The 21,385-nt window shown below is 42.9% G+C and overlaps 1 protein-coding gene across 4 annotated transcripts; it reads left to right on the forward strand.

Annotated features, from left to right (window-relative positions):
- The first annotated feature begins 1,611 nt into the window (after positions 1 to 1,611).
- Positions 1,612 to 19,742, forward strand: zbtb7c (zinc finger and BTB domain containing 7C). 4 transcript variants are annotated; one of them, XM_023960861.2, is made up of 4 exons: positions 1,612 to 1,761; positions 16,451 to 17,157; positions 17,249 to 17,910; positions 18,180 to 19,742. In XM_023960861.2, exons 1-4 carry the CDS (start codon positions 1,692 to 1,694, stop codon positions 18,790 to 18,792), a joined length of 2,052 nt encoding a protein of 683 aa, XP_023816629.1. In that variant the 5' UTR covers positions 1,612 to 1,691; the 3' UTR covers positions 18,793 to 19,742. The 4 variants fall into 4 exon arrangements, with proteins under 4 accessions (XP_023816629.1, XP_023816630.1, XP_023816631.1 ...); XM_023960862.2 differs by having other exon boundaries at positions 1,617 to 1,761; positions 16,454 to 17,157; XM_023960863.2 differs by lacking the exon at positions 1,612 to 1,761 and adding an exon at positions 11,133 to 11,527.
- Positions 19,743 to 21,385: the final 1,643 nt, after the last annotated feature.

Here is a 21,385-nt window from a genome sequence, read left to right on the forward strand (position 1 = left end):
ATGCAGAACATAATGCACGATGCAAATCCGTGAAGTAGCGAAACAGTGAAAAGTAAACCGCGTTATAGCAAGGGATCACTGTACCTCACTTTTGATTCATTGTTTTGGTTTTTTAGATGACTTCCTGTTTGTAAAACTCAACAAAAACCTGTTATTTATGATTTGAAACTTGAAATTGAAAGAATTATACCTACAGTCCCACTGTGATCATCTTTTGATCTATTTTGAGTGTTCCCAGTTGTCTTTTAATTATTATGCTGTTTTTAGCCAAAATAAAAAACCCTGTGTCATTTTCTAGGACGAAGGGCGGCAGGAGTTCATCAAAAATTTGCCTATGAATTGTGGGTGGGACTTTTGGTGCAGAACAACCGCGCGCCTACTTCCCATCATCCATCTATTTACACTCTCCTGCCAGCTTGAAGCCCGCCACACCCCCCAATCTAACATGAACTGTGCAACCAAAATGGCTCGCAATACTGGAGCTATCCAGCCGTAGAGTTCTGATCCAAATGCCAGCTCGGACGAGGAAAACAAAGGCCTACATGGATCTAGCCGTCTACAAGTGGATGCATCAGAATGGAGCGGAGCAGGACGTTTGCTGATGTAGCTTCTACGTCACCCCTACAAGATTTTTTAGAACATTTTTCATTTTATTTGAATAACTCAGAAAAACTCAGGAAAGCTTATTTTCTTCTATATAAGTCCTCCCTCACATGAAAATAACCCACAATTTTCATCGGGGAGGGTCTTTAATTTCTGATTAATTTATTTACCTACACATGAATCAACTTGATCTCTATAACCGTCTTTTGCTCCATTGTACATTGCTTCGTGTCTTTAAGTTACAGAACGATGCCGTCTTTGTGGGGTTTGTTTGATGATTATTAGACAGGTTCAGCAGAATTTACAGCTCTGATTACACCCTCTCATTACCTCCCCATTATGCAGCATTAAGAGCTTTAGAGCAGCACAATGGGTCCTACATCTCAGCAGGTAGGAGCTGCGCTGCAGCACACACCCTAATGCATTCAGACGCTGTCACGGCCTCCCTGTCACACCATCCTTCCTTCAGCTGGAATGTAATTTTGATACCTGACATGAACCCGAAGCAAAGATCCGCCCACTGCCTGGAGTCTACATTATTCCCAAACCAGCCTCTTTTTTGCTACGTTTTTTTTTTCTTTTGAAGCCAGCCAGCCTCTGTATGGTTGTATTATTACAAGCTTGAGTCTCAATTCTTTAATTTTCTAACCCCTTCTTCCGGCTCGGCTTTGGCCCATCTTTCCATCTCTGGCTTCGGACCTACCAGCAGCTGACCTTCATCGCCCTCCGATCTAAAGCCTTAGCCCTGAGGCTGGGCTCTGTCTATTCTCAGTCCTAACCATAAAACTCAGTCCAAGTCTGCAAGCAGGTTTCTGGGTTTGGCCCTTGAGTGTGAGTGTGTCACTCCCCTCCCCTAAGCACAGGTGGACTTGAAGGGAACGCTGCCAAATACTTTTGGTTTAGAGGGAGGGAGGGGTGTTGGCTGAGGTTGGTGGGTGTAGCAGTTTTTGTTTTGTTGTGTTTCTTAGATAACCGTTTGGTGAAACGCCACCTTTTCACTCCCCCAAAATCACTGACACACCTTCAGAACACATTTCAGTCTGTGTCTTGCCCGCTCTCACTTTCACAAGTCTGCTGGTGGTGAGACAATGTTGAGCTTCCTGACAGGGAGTGAGAGCACGAGAAAGGAACTGAAATCAAAACTTCTCCTCTTAAAAGGTCAGTAATATGCTTCTGTGTTGCCGTTTCTTGCTTTTCTTTCATGCACTATAAAAGAAAAATCATAATGAGAGAGCTAAAGTTACTCTCTGGTGTAGGAGAAAAATGAAAAAGCAGGTATTGAGCAAAATCAAAGTGAAAGAAGGCTGACCTTTGAAGCAGCAATGATCCTCTGTGTTCTCACTTTCAGGTTGCTTCAAGTACCATCATATATAAAATGGATGTAAAAAAAAGAGCAGGACAGTAAGTTTGTCCAGTAGAAACCTGACTTGACCCAGCCGGAGGGGGCTGACAGGCAGATACCATTTTTCTCAAACTTGTTAATTCAGCAACAGTTGGTAACAGGATACTGATTTAAAAAAAATAAAAACTTCTTGCATTGCCTTAAAGAGTTTCCGACAAGTTCATGCTGAGCGATTACAAACCTTTAAATTAACTTTAGTTTAAAAAGATTCTTCAGATTGATTGATGGTGTAACATTTTACTGCAAAGATTTTATTTATGCATTTAGTAATAAAAACGCCCACGCGTGAGGCTGAGTGTGCACCAGATGAGGGGGCAGATGTGTCAAAGTGATTTCCCTTTTGATATGATCCTCCATCAACATGCATGAATACTTGGTAACCTTTAGAGGTTGATAACACAATCGGCTGCTCCGATCTATCAGAAATCAACATGCGAGTTGAGTGTAGGATCCTTTCCCTGCAGCTGTTCAAGGTAAACGCTTAGCTCGGATTGATGAGACCTTCGTTGGGGATTTTTAACAGATTTACGTTGAGTTTGAGCGCGACGAAACTTATAGAAAACACCAATCCTGTAGACTCGCACAAACCATTGGAGTGTGTGAACTTATGCCATAAAAGAAGTTGTTTTAAGGGGGGTGAGATCAGTATTGAACATCTTTCTTGCTGTACAAAGTGCTCAAAACCAACTTGAAACCTTATCAGTCTTTCTGTCATTAATCTAAAAAGAGCTCTCTTCCTGTTGCAGTGGGGGTTTGATGAGGATGAAATAAAGTAGACAACGCCCCACCTACTTTCGTCATCTGCCCTGACTGTAGCCCTCTGTCTGTCCTCCTGGATTATCGTAATTGAACCTGATCCTCACGAGTTTGTGTTGCAGAGGCCTCTTTTGCATCGAAGTGTTTAGCAAACATTCTTTAAGGCCGATTTCATTCATGTTTGTACAATCACACCTAAAGTACACTGTACATGATGAGAAGTCACCGCTTGAGTCGCTTTTTTTTAAACAAATGAAACAACAGAGCGACAGACACTGTTGATGTGCTCCGTGAATGAAGATGTGGCTTCAGATTTTAAATAATGAAGCATGTTTGTTAAGTGTGAACGAGTCCACACGCCTTCTTTCCACCTGACGGCGTGTGGGCACATCCATGCTGCACCGGGACAAACGATCGTTTCTTAACCTCCAGCAGCACAGATTTTAAAATGACAGACTGAGTTTGGATGAATCAAATCTTCACCTGCCTGCAGAAGCTCGAAAGCCCTGCATGTGTTCACATTAGTGCGCTCGTGATTCTGCAATAGCTCTTTCGTGTGTTTGCACGACTGCATGCCCGCCCTCCTTCGTGGGTTCGAGGTCCAGGTTTTGTTGTGTGGAGTCGGGCTGGGTGAGTAAGCCGCCCCTCACAGATGAATAGAGGATGGGAGGAGGCTTGGAGAGGCTGCCGTGGGTGGGAGGCCCAGGCCCTGCCAAAAAAACGCTCCTTCTGTGGGATTTGTGTACTTTTGCGTTCCTCACGATACACAGCGCCTGGCTCTAACGACAAAGCAGGCAGGGAGGCAGGCACTCGCATTCGCAGAGGTCGACACGCTCGCTTCGTCTCCGTTTTTAGGCTCCTTGTCCAGTTTTTTTAGGCATTCTATCGCCCTCAGATCCAGGCGCTCCTTCCCCACACGCTGCTGTTCTCCTTTGTATGAGGGGCTGATGATGTTTACATACTTAAGCAACTGGAACGGCTGCTTGAAATGCTTGGATAGTTTGCCCCACACCAAGCTTTACCACCCACCATGACAGAACACGTACTTAGTTACTGCATTTTCCAAATATATAATCAATACTTCTTCAAGAGCCAGTTGCAGAAGAAATGCAGTTTTTCAAAAAACATTTAGATGTCATGTTTATTTCTTGTTCCAGAATACTTGGGGAATTGCTTACAATTTATATTTACGCCCCCCGTGGTTCTGTCTGTGGCAGCTGCAGTTCATTATGTGGTTGTTCAGAGAAACGTTGTGAATACAAAAAGTGGGCGTTTCCTGAATGCCACCTTGATTTTAACATAATGTAAGAAAGGTCCCGTGACAAGAGAAAGCCCACCAAGCTTCGGCTCAGCGACTCCTAACTAAGCCGTTAGGCGAAATGATTACCATTGAAGTGAAAAAAAATCAGGGAACTTCTCTACAGAGCTCAGTTTAAAGTCGGAGTTATTCTGCATCAGGGAGTAAAAAAGCAAAAAGAGAATGATTTCATAATGTCTAAAAGAAAGATCTGGGTTGAATAAGTGGGTCCACCCACCTGTGTGAGAGGCAGAGAGAGAAAGCAAGGTTGGATGGCAGTTTTAGAGACATGAGTGTGTGGGTTCGGCTCGCTGGCCTGCTTATGCTATCTAATCACTGGGAGAGAAAGGAGCGCAGGGTGCCTTGATCCACCCACCCACCCCAAACAAACAGCAGTTAGCCTGCTAAGTACTGCATGTGGCCGCCTGCAGCTCTGTGTTGTACATGTGGGGGATAGAATGTGACAGAGTGTGCAGGTAACAGACACACAACACAATTACGCCACATTGTCTGCTGGGAGGGAGACAGACGTGTCAATCTGGAAGCCACCACGGGTCATATAGGAGAGTGGGACATGCTTGCTGTCCAAAATAATCATGGGGGGTTTGGTCCGGATAATCTTTAAGTCACCTGTTTTCATTTTTCGAAAAGTACTTTTTTCATTTCGCAGACTAATTTTAGATTAATTTCCTTTGTGATGTGGGTAAGAAGCAGATTTGTTACCTGTGTGATATCAGAGTGGGTGGGCTGCGATTTGCTTTGCATCTAAAAATAGTTGACCTATGCATCACCATTGTGTGTTTGTGAGGGTGAATGCGGTTCACAGGGCGCTCTCTGCCGCCCTGTGCATGTGCTGTGTGTGTGTGTGTGTGTGTGTGTGTGTGTGTGTGTGTGTCATGACAGGCATCTGTCTCCCCTGCCCTGCAGCCTGACTGCTTTTAATTAGTAAGTGCCAAAGTGCCCAAGGGCTCTACTGCTGACACAGACATGTACACAAGCGTATACAGACCCACACACACATACACACACACACAGTACCTGAGGGCAGACAGAGGCTGTCCCACCAAGGCAGGCCTCCCTCTCGTTATCACCATAAGGAGCTGTCCTCGTTCACCTGCAGACCCTCATACAACACACTCAAATACTTACTCAAATGGCACGAACACAACACTGAAATGCATTTTGGGGGTTGCGTGTTTCTACGGTGGGAAGGGGTTCTGACTTCTCTTGAGTTTTGTTTGCAGATTTAAAGACTGACTCAGATAAAAAGCATGTTTCTGTTGTTTTGTTGTATCGTTTTTCATTATGGAGGACTATAAAGAAAGTTACGCTCAAAATTGCTTTTTTCAGTATTTTTTTACTTAAATCATGATTCAGGAGCAGACAGAAAAAGAGCTTATTTGTGACGTAGAAAATACACAAGGTCCCTGCTCTGCTCCATTCTGATGCATCCACTAGAACATATAGGTCTTCCTTGTTCTTATCCGAGATGTCCTCGTGTCCTTTCGTTTTAAAATTTGATTATGTTTTTCTGTAAAGCATGTTGAGTTGTAAACGTGCTATACAAATAAAGTTTGATTATATTAGATTTGATCTCCAAATCTGTACGGCTGGATAGCGCCAATATTGCCCGCCATTTTTGTTGCACCGCTAAAGCTTTTAAAATAGATCAAAAGATGATCAGAATGGGACTTTAGGTTGAAAATGTGTCATATTTTGGCAAGATAAGAATATATTTCAACTTTAATCAGTCACTTTTTCCGTTTCACACACCAGAGTTCATACAGCATGTAACAGCCACCTGTTTCACAGTGCAACTCCATCGGTTCCCAGCTTGCAGCGTGTGTGCTTTAACTCCCTTCTGGCAAAGCTTCCAACCCTGATTAGGTTGTTTGGAGAGAAGACAGAACAGGAGAAAGTTGAAGCGCAAACAGACAGGTCAGCAGAAAGGAAACGCCCCAGTTTCACTCATATGAATGGCATGCTCCTAGGTGAGCTCTGATAACCTCGATGCAATAAGATGTGGGCGTGTGTCGCTGCGACTGAGTAAAGTGGAGCTTACAGAAGGGTTAGCATGAGTTACAATCATATTTCAGCTGAGAACAGGTCTCTGTCCTTGGACTCCTGAAAAAGGAGGGGACTCATGGCGTTATCTCTAGAATGTTTGTAAAACTTTGTGTTTGTGTGGACGTGTGTGAGTGTGGAGACCTTCCTTTTCTGGGTCTCTCCCACACAAGGCCACACCTAGATTTTAAAAAAAGAGAAGCGGTAGAAGTCCCCCCTGAGTGAGTTGGTCTGCTAATGCAATTGTTTAATCCTGTAAAGCCGAATATAATAAAGTATTGACAGAAAATTCCAATTTTGGGGGAAATAATGTGTTCTTTTGAACTCTTTGACACAAAAAGTTTTATGAGATACAGATGGTATCAATTATGATACGTTGGTTGATTTGGTACATGTTTTACTTACAACAATGCTAGTTTGGATGTAAAAATATTGACACGGGTGTTCAGGAAAAGAGCACCTTATTTAACTACTGTCTTACATTTGATCCACACATTTTTAACATGGTGTAACTATGTTGTAAAGAATTCAAAATCAACCAATTTTACAGTCTTACAATACAGTAACTGGTCATTAAAAAATAGATCAGTCATGGTCACCATAACCTTTAAAAAATTGGCAAAACTTTTCCCGCCAAAAGTGTTTTTGAGATTTCACAGAAGTAGGCATTTTGACATAAGCGGGAAAAACCCTTCTACCGCCCCTAGTGGACGGATGATGCACTACAGGTCAGAAAGCATGGACAAAGTTATATACTTTGGCTTTATATGTAAAGTTTATGCTAATGAAATGGGGGGTTCAGAAATTGGTGTAACAAATATGCACTAATGGATATATAGGGTTAAAAATATATACAGTAATATACAGTTTTAATTGCAATAAATCTGAAAATAATCTTAAAAGTTGATCAGGTTTGTCATGAAAACAGGGCACCTTCAGCGAAACATTTTAGTTTTTTTTCTAAAACCACTTCCACATGCAGATGACTGTGAGCATGAAACTAATGATATCAAATGTTACAACATCTGTCACATTCAAATGTTCATTTTCAGTCCACAAAAGAGATCAAAACGTTTTCTAAAGTTTCCCAAAGTCTCACTTCTTTACTAATGCAATCCTGGAACATGATAAAGATATTAGCATTTTTATTTGATGTACGCTTTCCCCCCCATTGAATTACATCAAGTACCAGTGAAATGTAACCAATGTGTATTTTCACTTGGTTTAAAAGCTTTTCTGAGTAAAAACTACCAAACCATCTGCACTTTAATGTTCAGAATACTAGTAAAGTTTTATTTGTTACCAAATTTAGGATTTTGTCTAATCTTTCTCATCAGATTACCAAGAAAGTGGTAAATCACAAGTAATTTTCATGGAAATAAACAAAAGAAAAACTACAGAGTACATAATTAAAAAATTTCTATCTTTAATGAACAGTTTACATTCAGAGTGTTTGGACAAATTGGTTACATTTAAAGAAAAATATATTTTGTTGGGTTAAGCAGAAAAAATGTACTTCAGGTTTAGAGATGTTGCAATCAGATGAATCTGCAAGTTTGTTGTTTGTTTTGAAACTGAAACATCTTTAGTGCTAACTATTGTACAAAAAAAACCAAAATGCATCTTCGCAGTCCTTTAAAATCTGGGATTTTAGGTCATTAAATGCAAAGTATGTCAGTCTGATCAGCAAAATACAAAAAACGGGGGAAAAAAATCTTATGATGGCTTGTAGCGTTGAAGTAAAAGTTTGATGGTAGAGCACTGGAAGCGTCACTGACTATCAACCTCTAAAAACGACATAGTACCTGCACCTACTCAAAAGATTCAAATGACCCAAGAAAAAACTTGAATCGATGGACGGTTTAACACAGTGTTTGATGCACCAAAACAAGCAGAATCCATATCAGATTTCACTTTTAAACCAGAGGAACTTGAAGGATCTTGGGGCTTGTTTCAAGACAAACCCCCTTTTTTTGCTTTTTTTAAAAAAGACTTAGAAAAGTTGGTTTTTGAAAGCATAAAACCCCAAACATCACTGACAAATACATTTAAATAAATTATGAGTGTGAACATTTAGAACCAAACAACTAAACTTTAAAAAAGAAGTTTTAAATATTAACCTTTGACATTCTTTGGACTACCGTAACTCTTAACAGCAGTGAAGTGTTTACGCGGCCAACAACAATCAGCTGGTGCTAAGAAAAGAGGTTCTGCACAACACTTTACATTAGTAATATGCGTGAACAGTCGAGGAGTTCCAGTGTGTCACCAGCGTGTTAAAGGGCTCACTGAGGCTGCAAAAACAAGGTTCCAAAAAGTTAATGTTAGGTTGATTTGACCCAAACTAATTGTTGCTTGATGACTGCAGTAAAGACACTCGGAGATATTCCAGGAAACCGGCTTCAGCCAAGTTGAAGTTTGCGATCACTTCTTTCGCCAAACGCGGTTCTTTGTTTGAGCAAAGTGAGTCAAGCTGCAGACAGCGTCCTCATAACTACATGTAATGATGCTTCACACCTCACCCGTCCTCCAAAGTGCCAATCTGGTGTCATGGTACGAGCATCATGCTGGGAGCAGCAGGGGGCCGTGAGCAGGTATACCGAGAGCCCAGTCAGACATGCAGACTAAACAGATGACTCTTACTCAGCCCCTTGGATCCTCACGTCTTCTGAGTGTGAGCATACTGACTGAGCAGCAGGATGTGCCTGTTGACATACTCAATACTGTTTATTCCAAAAACAGGCACAAAAAAAAAAAGTGAAGCTCAGTCAAATTCTATCCATCACATGAACTTGATTCTCTTCTGGAACATGGAGGATGTCAGTATTTTTCTGTCTTTCAGCTTCTCTGAGGTCCCTCGTTTTTTGAAAAACCAACCACCCAGCAAGGCAGATCCATATGAGGTGCTCCATAACATGCCAAGTTACAGGGACAGCCATGACACCTTTCGGTTACAATAGCAGTTCAGAACAAAGCCGTTCTCCCAGGTACCACTTAGTGGGTTGCTATGGTGGCAGCAATGTGTTTCCAGCAGATAGCCGAACCTATTGACAGACTTATGCTGTTTTTCTGGCTGTCTAGCTGGACTGCTAGCAGTTAGTGGCTAACCAGGTTTATATATACTAGATGCCAGTGAGAGCTGGCCTCCACTCTCACCCTGTACAAAACAGCATAAACCACCAATGGCCTAGGCTGCGGTTGACTTAGCTCCACGAATTCCCTTGAGGGGGAAGAGGGGCCCCGCTGTCAGATGTATTTTGATGTTTATGGACTCAGTTTTACTCCTCCCACACCCAACTGTCAGTTATTCAGCTGGAAGCTGCTCCAAGAAGATCAATTTGTACTTTTTCTTTGCGTTTTTTTCAGAAATAGCAGTATGTTTTTTCCTCACCGCTTCATAGCTGCAGAGGTGCTGTCAGACCTGTTATCAAGGACAAGGCGATACTTTATTTCAGTGAAAGGAGATGACCTTGCACTCTTCTTATTATGGCCAATTTGAACATTTATCATTCAAATGGACAAAAGAGAAGCCCTGTAGAGGTTGTAGTTTCATTTCTGAGGCACAGGAAAGATCAGTGGCTGTTTCAGCTTTTGTCATAAAATTTGGCTCGCCTGTGAAACAAAAGCAAATATTCAAACCCTCCTTCAGTTTCCCCCTCCCATCAAAAAAAGGGTCAACATGAGTCAATTCACACATTTTCTGGTGTACAATATGTCCCCAAAGCATTCAGACAAACCGGCTCGCCTTCGTCGCACACAAGTTGTCTAATTCTACACCTTTCAGCATAAACGACCTCCTCCTCTCCACAGACTGAGGTGGTGGTGTGCTCAACAACTGCTGCCTGCTTCTGACTCAGAGTTAGAGTCACAAAGAGCTCCTGGTTTGAAACCGTACTTTGAATAACGGCCTAACAATGAGCTTGAAAACCCACTGTTGCTTGTGGGTTTGTTTGTTTTTCAGTGTTTGTGGCAACACTTTTTTTTTTTTTTTCAAATTCACAGAACAGATTAATTCAGACATTTTTTAGGCTTCCTCGAATTCAGTTATCTAGCTGCGACTATTTATATAGCTGTGACTATTTTGAACTATTGTAAAAGTGTTCCCGGTGGTCTTTTAGTAATGATTGTGCTGTTTTTAGGCAGAATCAATATAACCTGTTGTTTTCTAGAACTCTGTTTCTCCAGAGCGGCAGAAAGTTTGTCAGAAATTCACCTCTGAGTTGTGGAGTGAACCTGCCCTGACTTCACATCATCCCTTTGTTTACATTCTCCCCCACTAGCTTACAGCCCCTCACACCAACCTAACATTACTGGCGCATCAAAAATGGCAAGCAATATTGGAGCTAATCAGACATACAGGTTTTATCGCGATACCAACTCAGACGAGGAAAACAAAGATCTGGAAAGGAAAACATGGATCTGTTGGTCAACAAGTGGATGCATTAGAATGGAATGGAGAACCTATGACACAAATTTAGTCTCTTTCTGATTTACAACATTATGAATAAATAAATACTAAGAAATGCAATTTTAAGCTCTGTGTTCTTCATCATGTGAAAAATGCCACAAGAACATGTTAAAAATACAATTTTCATTGGAGTGGGTCTTTAAAAACTTTTTGATAGAGATTTTTTAAGGAAAAGTCAATAAAAAGCAGTGGCCGTTTAACGTAAAGCGACTGTTTTGCTTCTTCTCAGTTATCTCAGCTCAAAAGTCAAGCTTTTAAAATGTTTTTCAACATTTTTCTTTTTTTTATCCTTTCCTGTTATTCTTTTTGTTTTTAACCCTCCCTGAGTCTCCCCTCCTATAGAGGTTTTTGCCCCTGTCCCTTTACACCAAAATCCACTCTAACACAACTAAAAATTCATTTTGTCTGACCTAAATCAGAGGGTGTCTGCACCATGGGCTTATTACACACTGCACTTAAACTTGTGTTGTGGAGGAGGATGGGGTATTATTATCTTCCAGCTACCCACCCTGCTATAAAAACTAGTGGTGCGACATCTCCTCAGCGCAGTGCTGCTGCCCTCCCTTCCTCTCACTCCCTCGCGCTCGTCCTACACGAGCCGCACACAACAGAGCGCTTGGCTCTGAACTCCACTTCAGCCACTCAGCTACAAAGACAGACCCAAGACTCACACTCCACTCTCCCCTGCTTTACTTGTCGCTTGTGGATATTCCTTCCAGGGTGTTTTTTTTTCTCCTTTAGAACTTGATTTTTTTTCTTTTTTTCTGAATGGGCATCTGAGCCCGGTGTGTGGAGCGTGTGAATGAACTGGAGCGCAAAGAGAGCAGCAGCTTCTTGTCAATTAGGCAAAGCGATGCTGGGAGGTCAAGTGAGGAGCAGCAGGGCGTCTTGGTGATCTGGAAATACAGCGAGAGGCACATCGAGCAGCTGAAGGAAGGTAGGTGACGGCTTCTGAGAGCTGAGGAATGCCGGGGAGCGGATCAGGACATGTGCACCTTTCAGTGGATGCCAGACTTGTGGAGCATGGGTGTGTGTGTCTCTTAATCAATTGTGCATCACAGTTTGCATATGTGTGAACAAGCTTGCGCTTGTGTGGTGTTGTAGTGTGCACGTGTGCCTCACTTTTTTACTAATATTGATTGTAGCCTCGTGCAGTTCACTATCAAAGCCTGACAAGGTGAAAAAAGCACATAAAAGGGCTTGAGTCCTCCTGTGGGATAAATGCTGCTTTTTAAAACTCTATAAATACCACGGGCATTTATAGTATCACAACACATGTTGTAAACGCCAAAAATAGTAGATTTCAGTGTTATGTGTGTGCTTTGTCACCTGCTGTAATTACACCTCAGTTTCCCCGGCAAATACTCAGGTCATTCATGAAGTTGAGGTGGGTGTTTGCCAGTGTGGACAAAATAAAAACATGTTATGGATTTGAGACTGAGCTGCAAATTATTGTTTACAACTCATCTAATAGACTTCCTACGTCACAAAACAACTAGCACATTAGTTCTCCAAGGACTGCCATTTTTGTTTTTGTCAATGCTGAACAACATATGGCTCATCATAAACTTTTCTATGATATAGGTCAACATTTTGATGCATCAGTAGCTTTAAATGCTAAACTATTGTTGGTGTCTAAAACACTGGAGGCACAAACCTTCCCCCCTTCCTCTTAGAGTTTGTTTTCTATATATAAAGTTTTAAAATTTGAAACAAACTACTATTGGAATCAGAGGTTTAGCATAAAAAGCATTTTGCCTCAATAAATAATTTGGATTTTTTTTCTTTGCAAAAAACTTTTTGCTTTAACTTGTTTCTTAAGAACTGTATAAAATACAATAAAAGTTTCATCTGTATGGAAAGACTGTCTAAAATCAGCAATTTGTTAAGCAAACACAAACAAAGTAACATACAAAACTAAGGTTTTTTTTGTGTGTTTCAGTTCATATGTTTGGCTTTGGGCCCCCCCTTGAAGGCTCCACATCTCACATTTGACCTCAGAAGGCACTTGGACAAGCCAGCTAAATTTAAAATTTAAATTTTCTTTATTTTTGTATTCTTGGATGTAAATTAGTTTTTAGTTTAATATTTTGGGTGCAATTAAAAGTCACGATTAAGGATAAATAATTATTTGCACATATGTTAAAACAAAGTGCACAATTTAGAGGGAATAAAAAGGCTCTTAAGCCCTTCCCCTGACCATACTGCTCAGCCGAAACTTTGTTTTTTTTGTGCGTCGGCGTAAATACAAATTGTATATAAAATTGTATACTTGCAATTAAAAGAAGTCGCCAAACAATCCCCAACTTTTCCAGAAATCCTGCAATCAATATCAGGAATCTGACCCGGACATGTCTTCATTACTGGGTAACTGGCATTTATCCAGCTTCCCCCCATCCACTGTAATTGACAGCATTTATGAAATGCGGCTGGAAAGTTCACAGCACAAAGCGTAGGTAACAGGTGCACTGTTTATGGCGGATAATGGAGTGGCTTGCACAGCAGCTCAAATGAATGTCCTCTCCTAATAAGGGGCTGAATTTGGACTGTCAATAATAGAAATTATTGGCTCTGCAATTGTGACAGTTGTTTAGCAGACCTTTGCAGCGGGCAGTTGGTGACAGGGGCAAACTCTGGCTGATGGTGATTTACCATGTGGGTCAGGTGTATGCACTGGCCTGACAGGAATAAACTAGGCTTTGGCTGTTGTGGCTTAGAGGCCAAATGAGCGTCTGCCTGTGACGAGGGTTGAGATGGACATTAGCTGCTGATTTGTGGCCTGAGCGGTCAGGGCTGGGGAAGAGTTGGCCACTCTAGTCTGGGCATAATGATGATGCTGCAGCAGGATGGACAGAAAGAGGAAGAGGAGGAAAGGGAGAATGATTAGGAGGAGGAGGGAGGAGGCGGTGGTCAGCGCGCAGAAAGCAGATGAAGTTCTTGGCGAAAGATGACACTGAATGGAGGTGACACATAATTTGAGGTGGGAGTGCTGAGATGAAAGTGTTAGTGACTAAGTGAGGCGTGACAGGAGGGCGGGAAGCGAGACGAACAGAAAGGTCTTTATTTGAGGTTACTTTAAACAAAAAAACAAACAAAAAAACTTTGAGCCAATCCAAGATTTATTGATAATCTGGATTAACATTTGATCCAACTGTGCTTAAAGAGATGATAGACTATGAGTCATAGCACTTTAAAAGTAAATATCAGTGCCATCCACACCCTGGCTGCTCGGATGGGTGGGTGGGGTAAAAGCGGCTTGGCTGATGAAATGTCATGCAGGACCTTGTGGTGGGAAAGCTGTGCCCTCCTCCCCTCCCTGTCTATGTGGCACATCCTCCTTAGATCCTCTCCACACTGTAATTAGGGGCCGGCCACTAAGAGCTAGCGCGAGCTGGTGGCGAGCAAACAGTGGGAACGGAGGGGAGTGGCGCACACTGGGGCACCAGGCGGGCAAACAGCAGCACGTGTCCCACAGCTCCAGAAGTGGGTGGGATGGATGAAGAGCAAACGAAAGACAGTGGGTTCGCCAAACCCTCCCAGTCTTTTTTTTTTTCCCTTCTCCTTATCCACTCAATGTTGTTCCAAGCGCTGCACTATTGTTTGCCTTGGCAGGCTGTGGCAGGAGGGGCCCCTCTCCTGGTGTTTGTGCAACCTGTTCGGGAACTTTTTGGGCCATCTGATCTCTCAATCACTCCCCGCCTGAAGATTCTCTCACCTTTCGCTTCAGGGCTTTAGCTTTGAGGGTGCTTTGCAGAAAAAAAAAAAAGTTGCACATACTCTTTTGAAGTTGATCATTTCTTGCTCAAAACTGCCTGAAGTCGGATGTTTCATTTTCTGTTGTGCTCTTCTTCTCTTCGGCTTCATTCACGACAGAAACTCTTTTGTTCAGTTTTTTCCCAAGTATAGCAGACTCGCTGGCCCTATATGCTGCACCACCACCCCCTCCATGGACATTTCAATTATGTCCATACTCTATCAATGGCACGAACACAGCCAGTTCCCTAGCAACAAGATCGACAAGAATAAACTACATGTAAGATTCGTTTCCAAGTTTTTATACCTGCAACTACTTGATTTAAATCTTTTTAGTGTTTCATATTGTACTTTGAGACCCTGAGCAGCTCTGAGGAGAAAGAGAGACGCTTCTTTGTGTGTCTTTGTGGCTTCAACCTGAGCCAGTCAACAATGCAGCTGCGGTGTTTGGGGCTGCTTCAAACTATTAATCTACACATGCCTGCAGTGACCACCAAGTGTAAATGGCTGAGTTTAAGCTCTATTCATAGATGCGAATGAGTGAGCGCCCCTGCCAGAAGAGGCTTTATCACAGGCATTGAGCGCAGTGAATCAACAGGTAAGAAACCCCGGCTTAAAGTTAGGAAAACAACCGACCGAGTGGAGATCTGGCTTCCTGCTGAGACTGCTGTACGTCAAACCAGCCAGGAGACAGACTGCAAGTAAGCATTTTGACAGGACATAGTATATCTAGAGAACAATCTGACCTCTTTTGTTGTTGTCTTTGCGTCTCACCACATCCAAATTGTGCTTTGTTTGGTTCACGTGAAGAAGGGGGGGGGGGGGTAGGTTTGCTGGCATCTACGAGACACAGAGAAGGAGGGATGGACACGATCGCAACCATCACACCTCAGGGTGTCAAACCAAATCTGCTAAAGCAGGTTTCCCCGACTCACACAGATGTTACGCAAGAATCTAAAATCACACCGCTGAGCATAAATATTACCCAACATGATGTCTTATCCTATGAGACATGCTGTATTTACCACTTGTTGCACAGATGGAACACAAACAAACATGGCGAGATTGAAAGAGGCTCGAATGTCACTGCATCAGCTTCCTACCTCCGCCTGCTCCAGCAGGAGCGCTTCTTGCAGAGCCTTCATGTAATGAATGCATGCTGTTTCTAATCAGTGACACTTCATTTCAAACCCAGATGTAGGTGTTAGCCGAGCTGCAGAGCCTTCGCCTCACCTACTGCTCTCTTTAAATAAGTGTTGCAGGACCTGTATCCTCATTTCTCACAAGGCGGCCTCATTATTTCTTGGGGGAAAACTTTCTGTTCTGGAGGCGGCAAAAAAGTATGAAATAAAGCAAAAATAGAAGAAAAAAAAACAATGATGTGTTTAGAAGGCAATAAATGTTTAGCGGTTTAATTCACATAAGAAATGTGACCTATCAAAATGTCAGCAGGAAATCAAACAGGCTGACGCGGTTTCACGTTTGTAACGGGGTCAGAGTTTGTGCCGTTAATGATTGAATTCAAGTTTCAGTGGGAGTATTTTCAACTTGTATGTTAAAACACTCTTTTTGCTCCTAAAGTCCCACTCCGATCATCTTTTGATCTATTTTAAAAGCGTTCCCAGTGGTCTTTTAATTAGGATGAAGCCATTTTTAACAAAAACCTTATGTCGTTTTCTAGAACATAGTTTCTGCAGAGTGGCAGCTATTCATTAGAAATGAGCTTCAGAGTTCTGTGGGGGGGACTGTTGACACGGAGCAATCTCACCCCCTCTTCCTGTCACCCATAACTAGGAGCTACTGTCCTCTCACTAGCCGCCAACTGTATTTTCTACGTCACTTCTTTTTCAAACTGCACTTTTCATCTGCTCCCGATTTAAATAAAGAAATCCTCCATCATTAGAAAAATGGCACAGGACTATGTTAAAAACACAACATAACTTCCATTGACGTGGCTCTTTAAAAATGTGTTCATTTAGACATTTCTAATGTGTCTTTCACTACATGTGAACCCTTGCAACTGTAAAAGATTGTTTTTATGATGTTTTTCAGTTTGCGGTTTTATTGAAGCAAACTTTTCCTTTTCCCTCTTCTGTCTCCATCCCAGCAGACACAGGGAGGAGAATGGTTCATCACAGGGAGGAAGACTTAATCGGGATCCCATTCCCAAATCACAGCAGCGACGTCCTCTGCAGCCTCAATGAGCAGCGGCGTGACGGGCTCCTCTGTGATGTCATCCTCATTGTGCGTGACCAGGAGTACCGCACACACCGCTCTGTTCTCGCCGCCTGCAGCCAGTACTTCAAGAAGCTCTTCACGGTGGCTACCACCGATGGGGGGGACGCTCACCACGCCGCCGCTGTGTACGAGATTGACTTTGTGGCTCCAGAGTCCCTCACCGCCATCCTGGAGTTCGCCTACACGTCCACCCTGACGGTGACGGCGTCCAACGTCAAGGAGATCCTGAACGCAGCTCAGATGCTTGAGATTCCCTGCATCATCAACGTTTGCCTGGAGATCATGGACAGCGGGGATGGAGGCGGTGGTGGGGGAGGAAGAGAGGAGGAAGAGGACGAGGAGGAAGAAGACGAGGAGGAAGAAGAAGAGGAGGAGGACGATGAGGAGGAGGATGTTGGGTCAAGGAAGGATGAGCAGGAGAAGGAGGAAGATAACGCCAGTGAGAGGTCGCTGGAGAGCAAGGGTGAGCCGATGCATCTGGGTGCAGAAGATTCGCCGCCTCCCAGCACCTCCACGCTCCACCAGCGTCGAGAACCGAGCCAGGCCCAATCTCCAGGGGGAATGAGAGGCAAACAGGTACAATTCTGTACTTTTTTCCGACTATTTTATCGCTTTCCAAGTTAAAAACGGTGCGGAAGTCGCTGATGGAGCCGTTTTTGTTTTACAGGAAAGTATGGAGAGTCGAGCCCTGAAGGACTTCTCCATCGACTCCCTTCTCCAAGAAGGGCTCTATCCCCGAATGGCCACAGTGGACAGGAAGCCCACATTCTCTCCCCTCATCCCGGGCTTCTATCCTTCTCTGTGGGCGGAGTTTCCAGCATTTCCCCAGCAGCTCCTCAACCCCACGCATCCCCACGCAGGAGTTTCACCACAAGTCAGGCTTCCTCCACCCTTTCCCCCGTCTGCACCAATTGAGCCTTCAAGACCGCTCGATCTGGCAGTAAAGAGAGAAATCATCAAGGAGGAGATGAAGGAGGAAGTCCCACCCTCTCTGCTGCACAGCGACTTCCTGAAAGAATTTGTCAGCTCAGGATTGGGGAGCACCATAAGCCCTGGGCCAGCACCTTCAGAGGGTCACCCGCTGGGTCCGATTAAGAGTGAAGCGGACTTCCGGTCCTACTTGAGCCTCTTGAACTCTGCGTCTCACCTGGGGGCTCTGTTCCCTCCTTGGCAGCTGGAGGAGGAGAGGAAGATGAAGCCCAAAGCATCGCAACAGTGTCCCATCTGCAACAAAGTCATCCAAGGAGCTGGGAAGCTGCCACGGCACATGAGAACACACACAGGAGAAAAACCTTACATGTGCACCATCTGTGAAGTGCGATTTACCAGGTATGTAGGCTTCTAATCATTCAGCTCATCATCAGTTTATGTAAAAAAGCTGGGCTGACGGAAAAGCACCCCGGCTTTTTGGGCTGAGGTTAATCTATTTTCACCTCATCTGAATATCAAAGCCAGATAGTGGAAAGCCCCCTCCATTGCTTCTCTGCATTAATGGTGTCACATCGAGCTACATCCTCTAGAGACTTAATGAAATTATGAAGTGAACTTATGGGTGGATTTGTAAACTTTGAAATCTACAACTGTTTGCTTTCTTTCAGGCAGGACAAACTCAAGATCCACATGCGGAAGCACACCGGCGAGCGCCCGTACATCTGCCTCCACTGCAACTCAAAGTTTGTCCACAACTACGACCTGAAGAACCACCTACGCATCCACACGGGCGTCCGGCCTTACCAGTGCGAGCACTGCTACAAAAGCTTCACGCGCTCCGACCACCTTCACCGACACATCAAGAGGCAGAGTTGCCGCATCTCCCGCCCCCGGCGAGGACGCAAGCCGGCAGCTTGGAGGTCTGCGCCCGCCGGGAACTTCCTCTGTCCTCCCGCCGGCGCCACCAACCCACTGGGGGAGAACGGCTTCAGTCATGCGTACCAGGGGGTCAAGGGTCATGGACTCGGGGAGTTGCTCGGTCTTGGCAGCAGGGGTCTGGGGTTTAAAACTGTGGACGCTTCGGTCAGGGAGGAGCGGCAGAGAGAGGGGAAAGACATCCGGGAGGAGGAGAAGGCTGGAGCACGGAGGCAGAGGGGGGTGTTTGCATTTGCGCTGGCCGGAGAAGACATGCTCACCCACTCCCCGTTTTATGCTGCGCCCTCTGACCCTTGGACCATGAGACTGGAGCGGGCTCCTCCCATCCCAGAGCCAGCCAAATGAGCTCCACCCTGTGGAAAGAAAGAAAGAAAACCCAAGGACAGGAAATTCCCCCGAGCATCGGTGTCTGCTCCACCCCAGAAGCTAAAGCACCTTTTAGAAGTGTCATCAATGAACTTTGTGAAGCCTGCTGATGATGCAGAGGTTGAGCCGTCAGCGCGTTAAAAACCAGCGTCAGATCTGAGAATGTGCACAGAAACGAACTGCTCGCTGCAAAACTGTTTGCATTATTTTTTAATCTATAGTGGTATTAAGTCAAAAAGCGAATAACTTCAGTGCAACCAACCCCTCTAAAGTGTCAAGTTTTGTTATGCAAGAAAACGCACATCTATGCTGAACAGAAAAAGGATTTTCTTTTATAAAAGACACATCTACAGGAACGTTACAAAAAATAAAGGTTTCATTTTTTTATTGGCTGTTTAAAGCTGAAAAACTACAACTTCCAGATAGTTTTTAATGTTTTTAGAACAAAGGAAACCCACTTGAAGATGAACATCATTCCTCTGCATTTAAGCTCCTCGTCTGCACTATTGTACATAGCTAATGTTGATTACAGTTGATGTAAATTTTGGAAAAAAAAGGTTTCTCACAATTATATATATTGTTCTTTAAGAAATCCACCCAAAGAGGAGTACTTTGACATTTTAAGACTTGAATGCGATTTTGTTTTTTTGATTATGTGTCTTTAGAGGATGTACAAGTTTGACTAATCAGCTGCCGCTTCAGTTAAACATGTATGCTTGTGTCTGTTTTTTTTCCAATGCGACAAATTAAAAAGGGTTTGAACTCCATTTCTCCCACACAAAATTCCTCTCCAATATGTGTTAAAAAAAAACGTACATTTTGTTTTAAGTCTAAACAGGAAAGTATTTTCTTGCTATTTATGCGTATTTAAGATGAATGAGCTCTGGATATATTTTGCAAATCTGTTTTATAAAGACACTAAATGTTGACCTTTTGTTTTTGGGTGTATCGTTTTTGCAAAAGTACCAGTTTGTTCAAAACAGAGATGTGTGCTTTATTTCTGAAACGCGCGTGTAATTCAGTCCAATAAACCTGCTTCGTTCCAGGTTTGAAAGAAATAGTTTGGATGGAAAAAAAAAGCATCTTTGTGAGCTGAAGTTTGCAGTTTTATAGCTTGGAGAGGAAGAAGATGAGGCTTAGTTACTTACAGGCTTCAGATTTCAGCTGGAGTTTACACCTCAGTTTACACTATGTGTTCATTATTTTCATCCCATAGCTACAGTCTATTGACAGAGTCCAAGGCCCCCCAAATAACCAATTGGAGCTCTCTGCATGACAACTAATGGTGAACTTTTTTTTTAACAGAAATTAAAACCAGAACAAAAACATGACAGTAAAAACACAATTCAATATGCTCACTACCACCTCTGATACCAAAAATTAACTTTGATGCTCCTCACACACAGACTATGAACCAAGAATGCAAAACACTGACATTTATGTTAAGTAGTATACTTATAGATAGTAAAAAGTATGGAATAAAGGGTTGAAGCTGTTGTGCTTTTTTTTGTTTGTTTGTTTTTTATACCTTAATCAGTCTTAGAAAAGGTCCAAAAGTAGCATTTTACCCTTCTATTTGGCTATACTACTTATAAATCAGATTTTGCGCCTTTTTAGCACGTTCCTGCTTCTTTGCACTGCCCTCTAGTGGCAAATTAAATCCATTGCATCTACATTTTGCTGTAGTTATTTTTCTGTGCACCAGAGGGCAGTAAAGATCTGAATTTGGCTTCAGTTCTGTAGAGACAGTAAGTTTAGACGTTCCTAAAATATTTATTACAATACACAAAGGAACATTCAAATAAATAAATAAAACACTCGAGTAGTGAGATTCTCAGAAACATTATTATCAGGAAAATGTAGTAGTTATTTTTTTCCCTTTTGGTTATGAACAGGGGCAGACTTACCATTAGGCAAAGGCAGCTGATCGCCTTTGGAGCCCACCTTCCTAGGGGCCCCGAGCTGAAGACTTGTTGTCTTCCTCACCTGCATTTATGAGATGTAAAGTCTACTGATAATAAAATAATCAGTCCACTAACCTGTTCCATAAATGCAATTGATAAGTTTGATTCTAAACATTTTGATCATTTCTATCCTCATAAATGGCTGTATTTTGCATATTTCCTGTTTAATTTCAGCTCAGGCTGCAAGCTCTGCCGCAATCTTGAGTGAAGTCAGGTTAATTGTTTCTTTAAGTTTACTCAGCGTATGCTAATAATGTAACGCTTATTATTATTTTTATACATTCCAGACATTTCTATTCCATGTCCTGCCTTTCTATCTAGTCGGTCATGTATTTCAAGTCAGATCTAATGTAAATCTGCGCTGAAAACAACTTAACATAAACAATAGGTCATTTGTTCATTCATTTGTTATGAAAAGAGAAGAAGGCAAAGAGAAAGCAAGAACGGTGTTGTCATACTTTCAAAAATACTGGTAAACAAGACCAGAATAAGAAAAACTGTTTCTGTTGCCCTCTTCAGTAAAACCTGACAAATGCAAGAAAAGACAGAAAATCGTCGTTTGTCTCTTCTAGAAAGTGAGGGATGCATTTAATAAACGCAATGTTTAT

The sequence above is a fragment of the Oryzias latipes genome, chromosome 12, assembly GCF_053564925.1.
Source record: "Oryzias latipes strain Hd-rR chromosome 12, Olatipes_Hd-rR_3.1".
NCBI lineage: Eukaryota > Metazoa > Chordata > Actinopteri > Beloniformes > Adrianichthyidae > Oryzias > Oryzias latipes.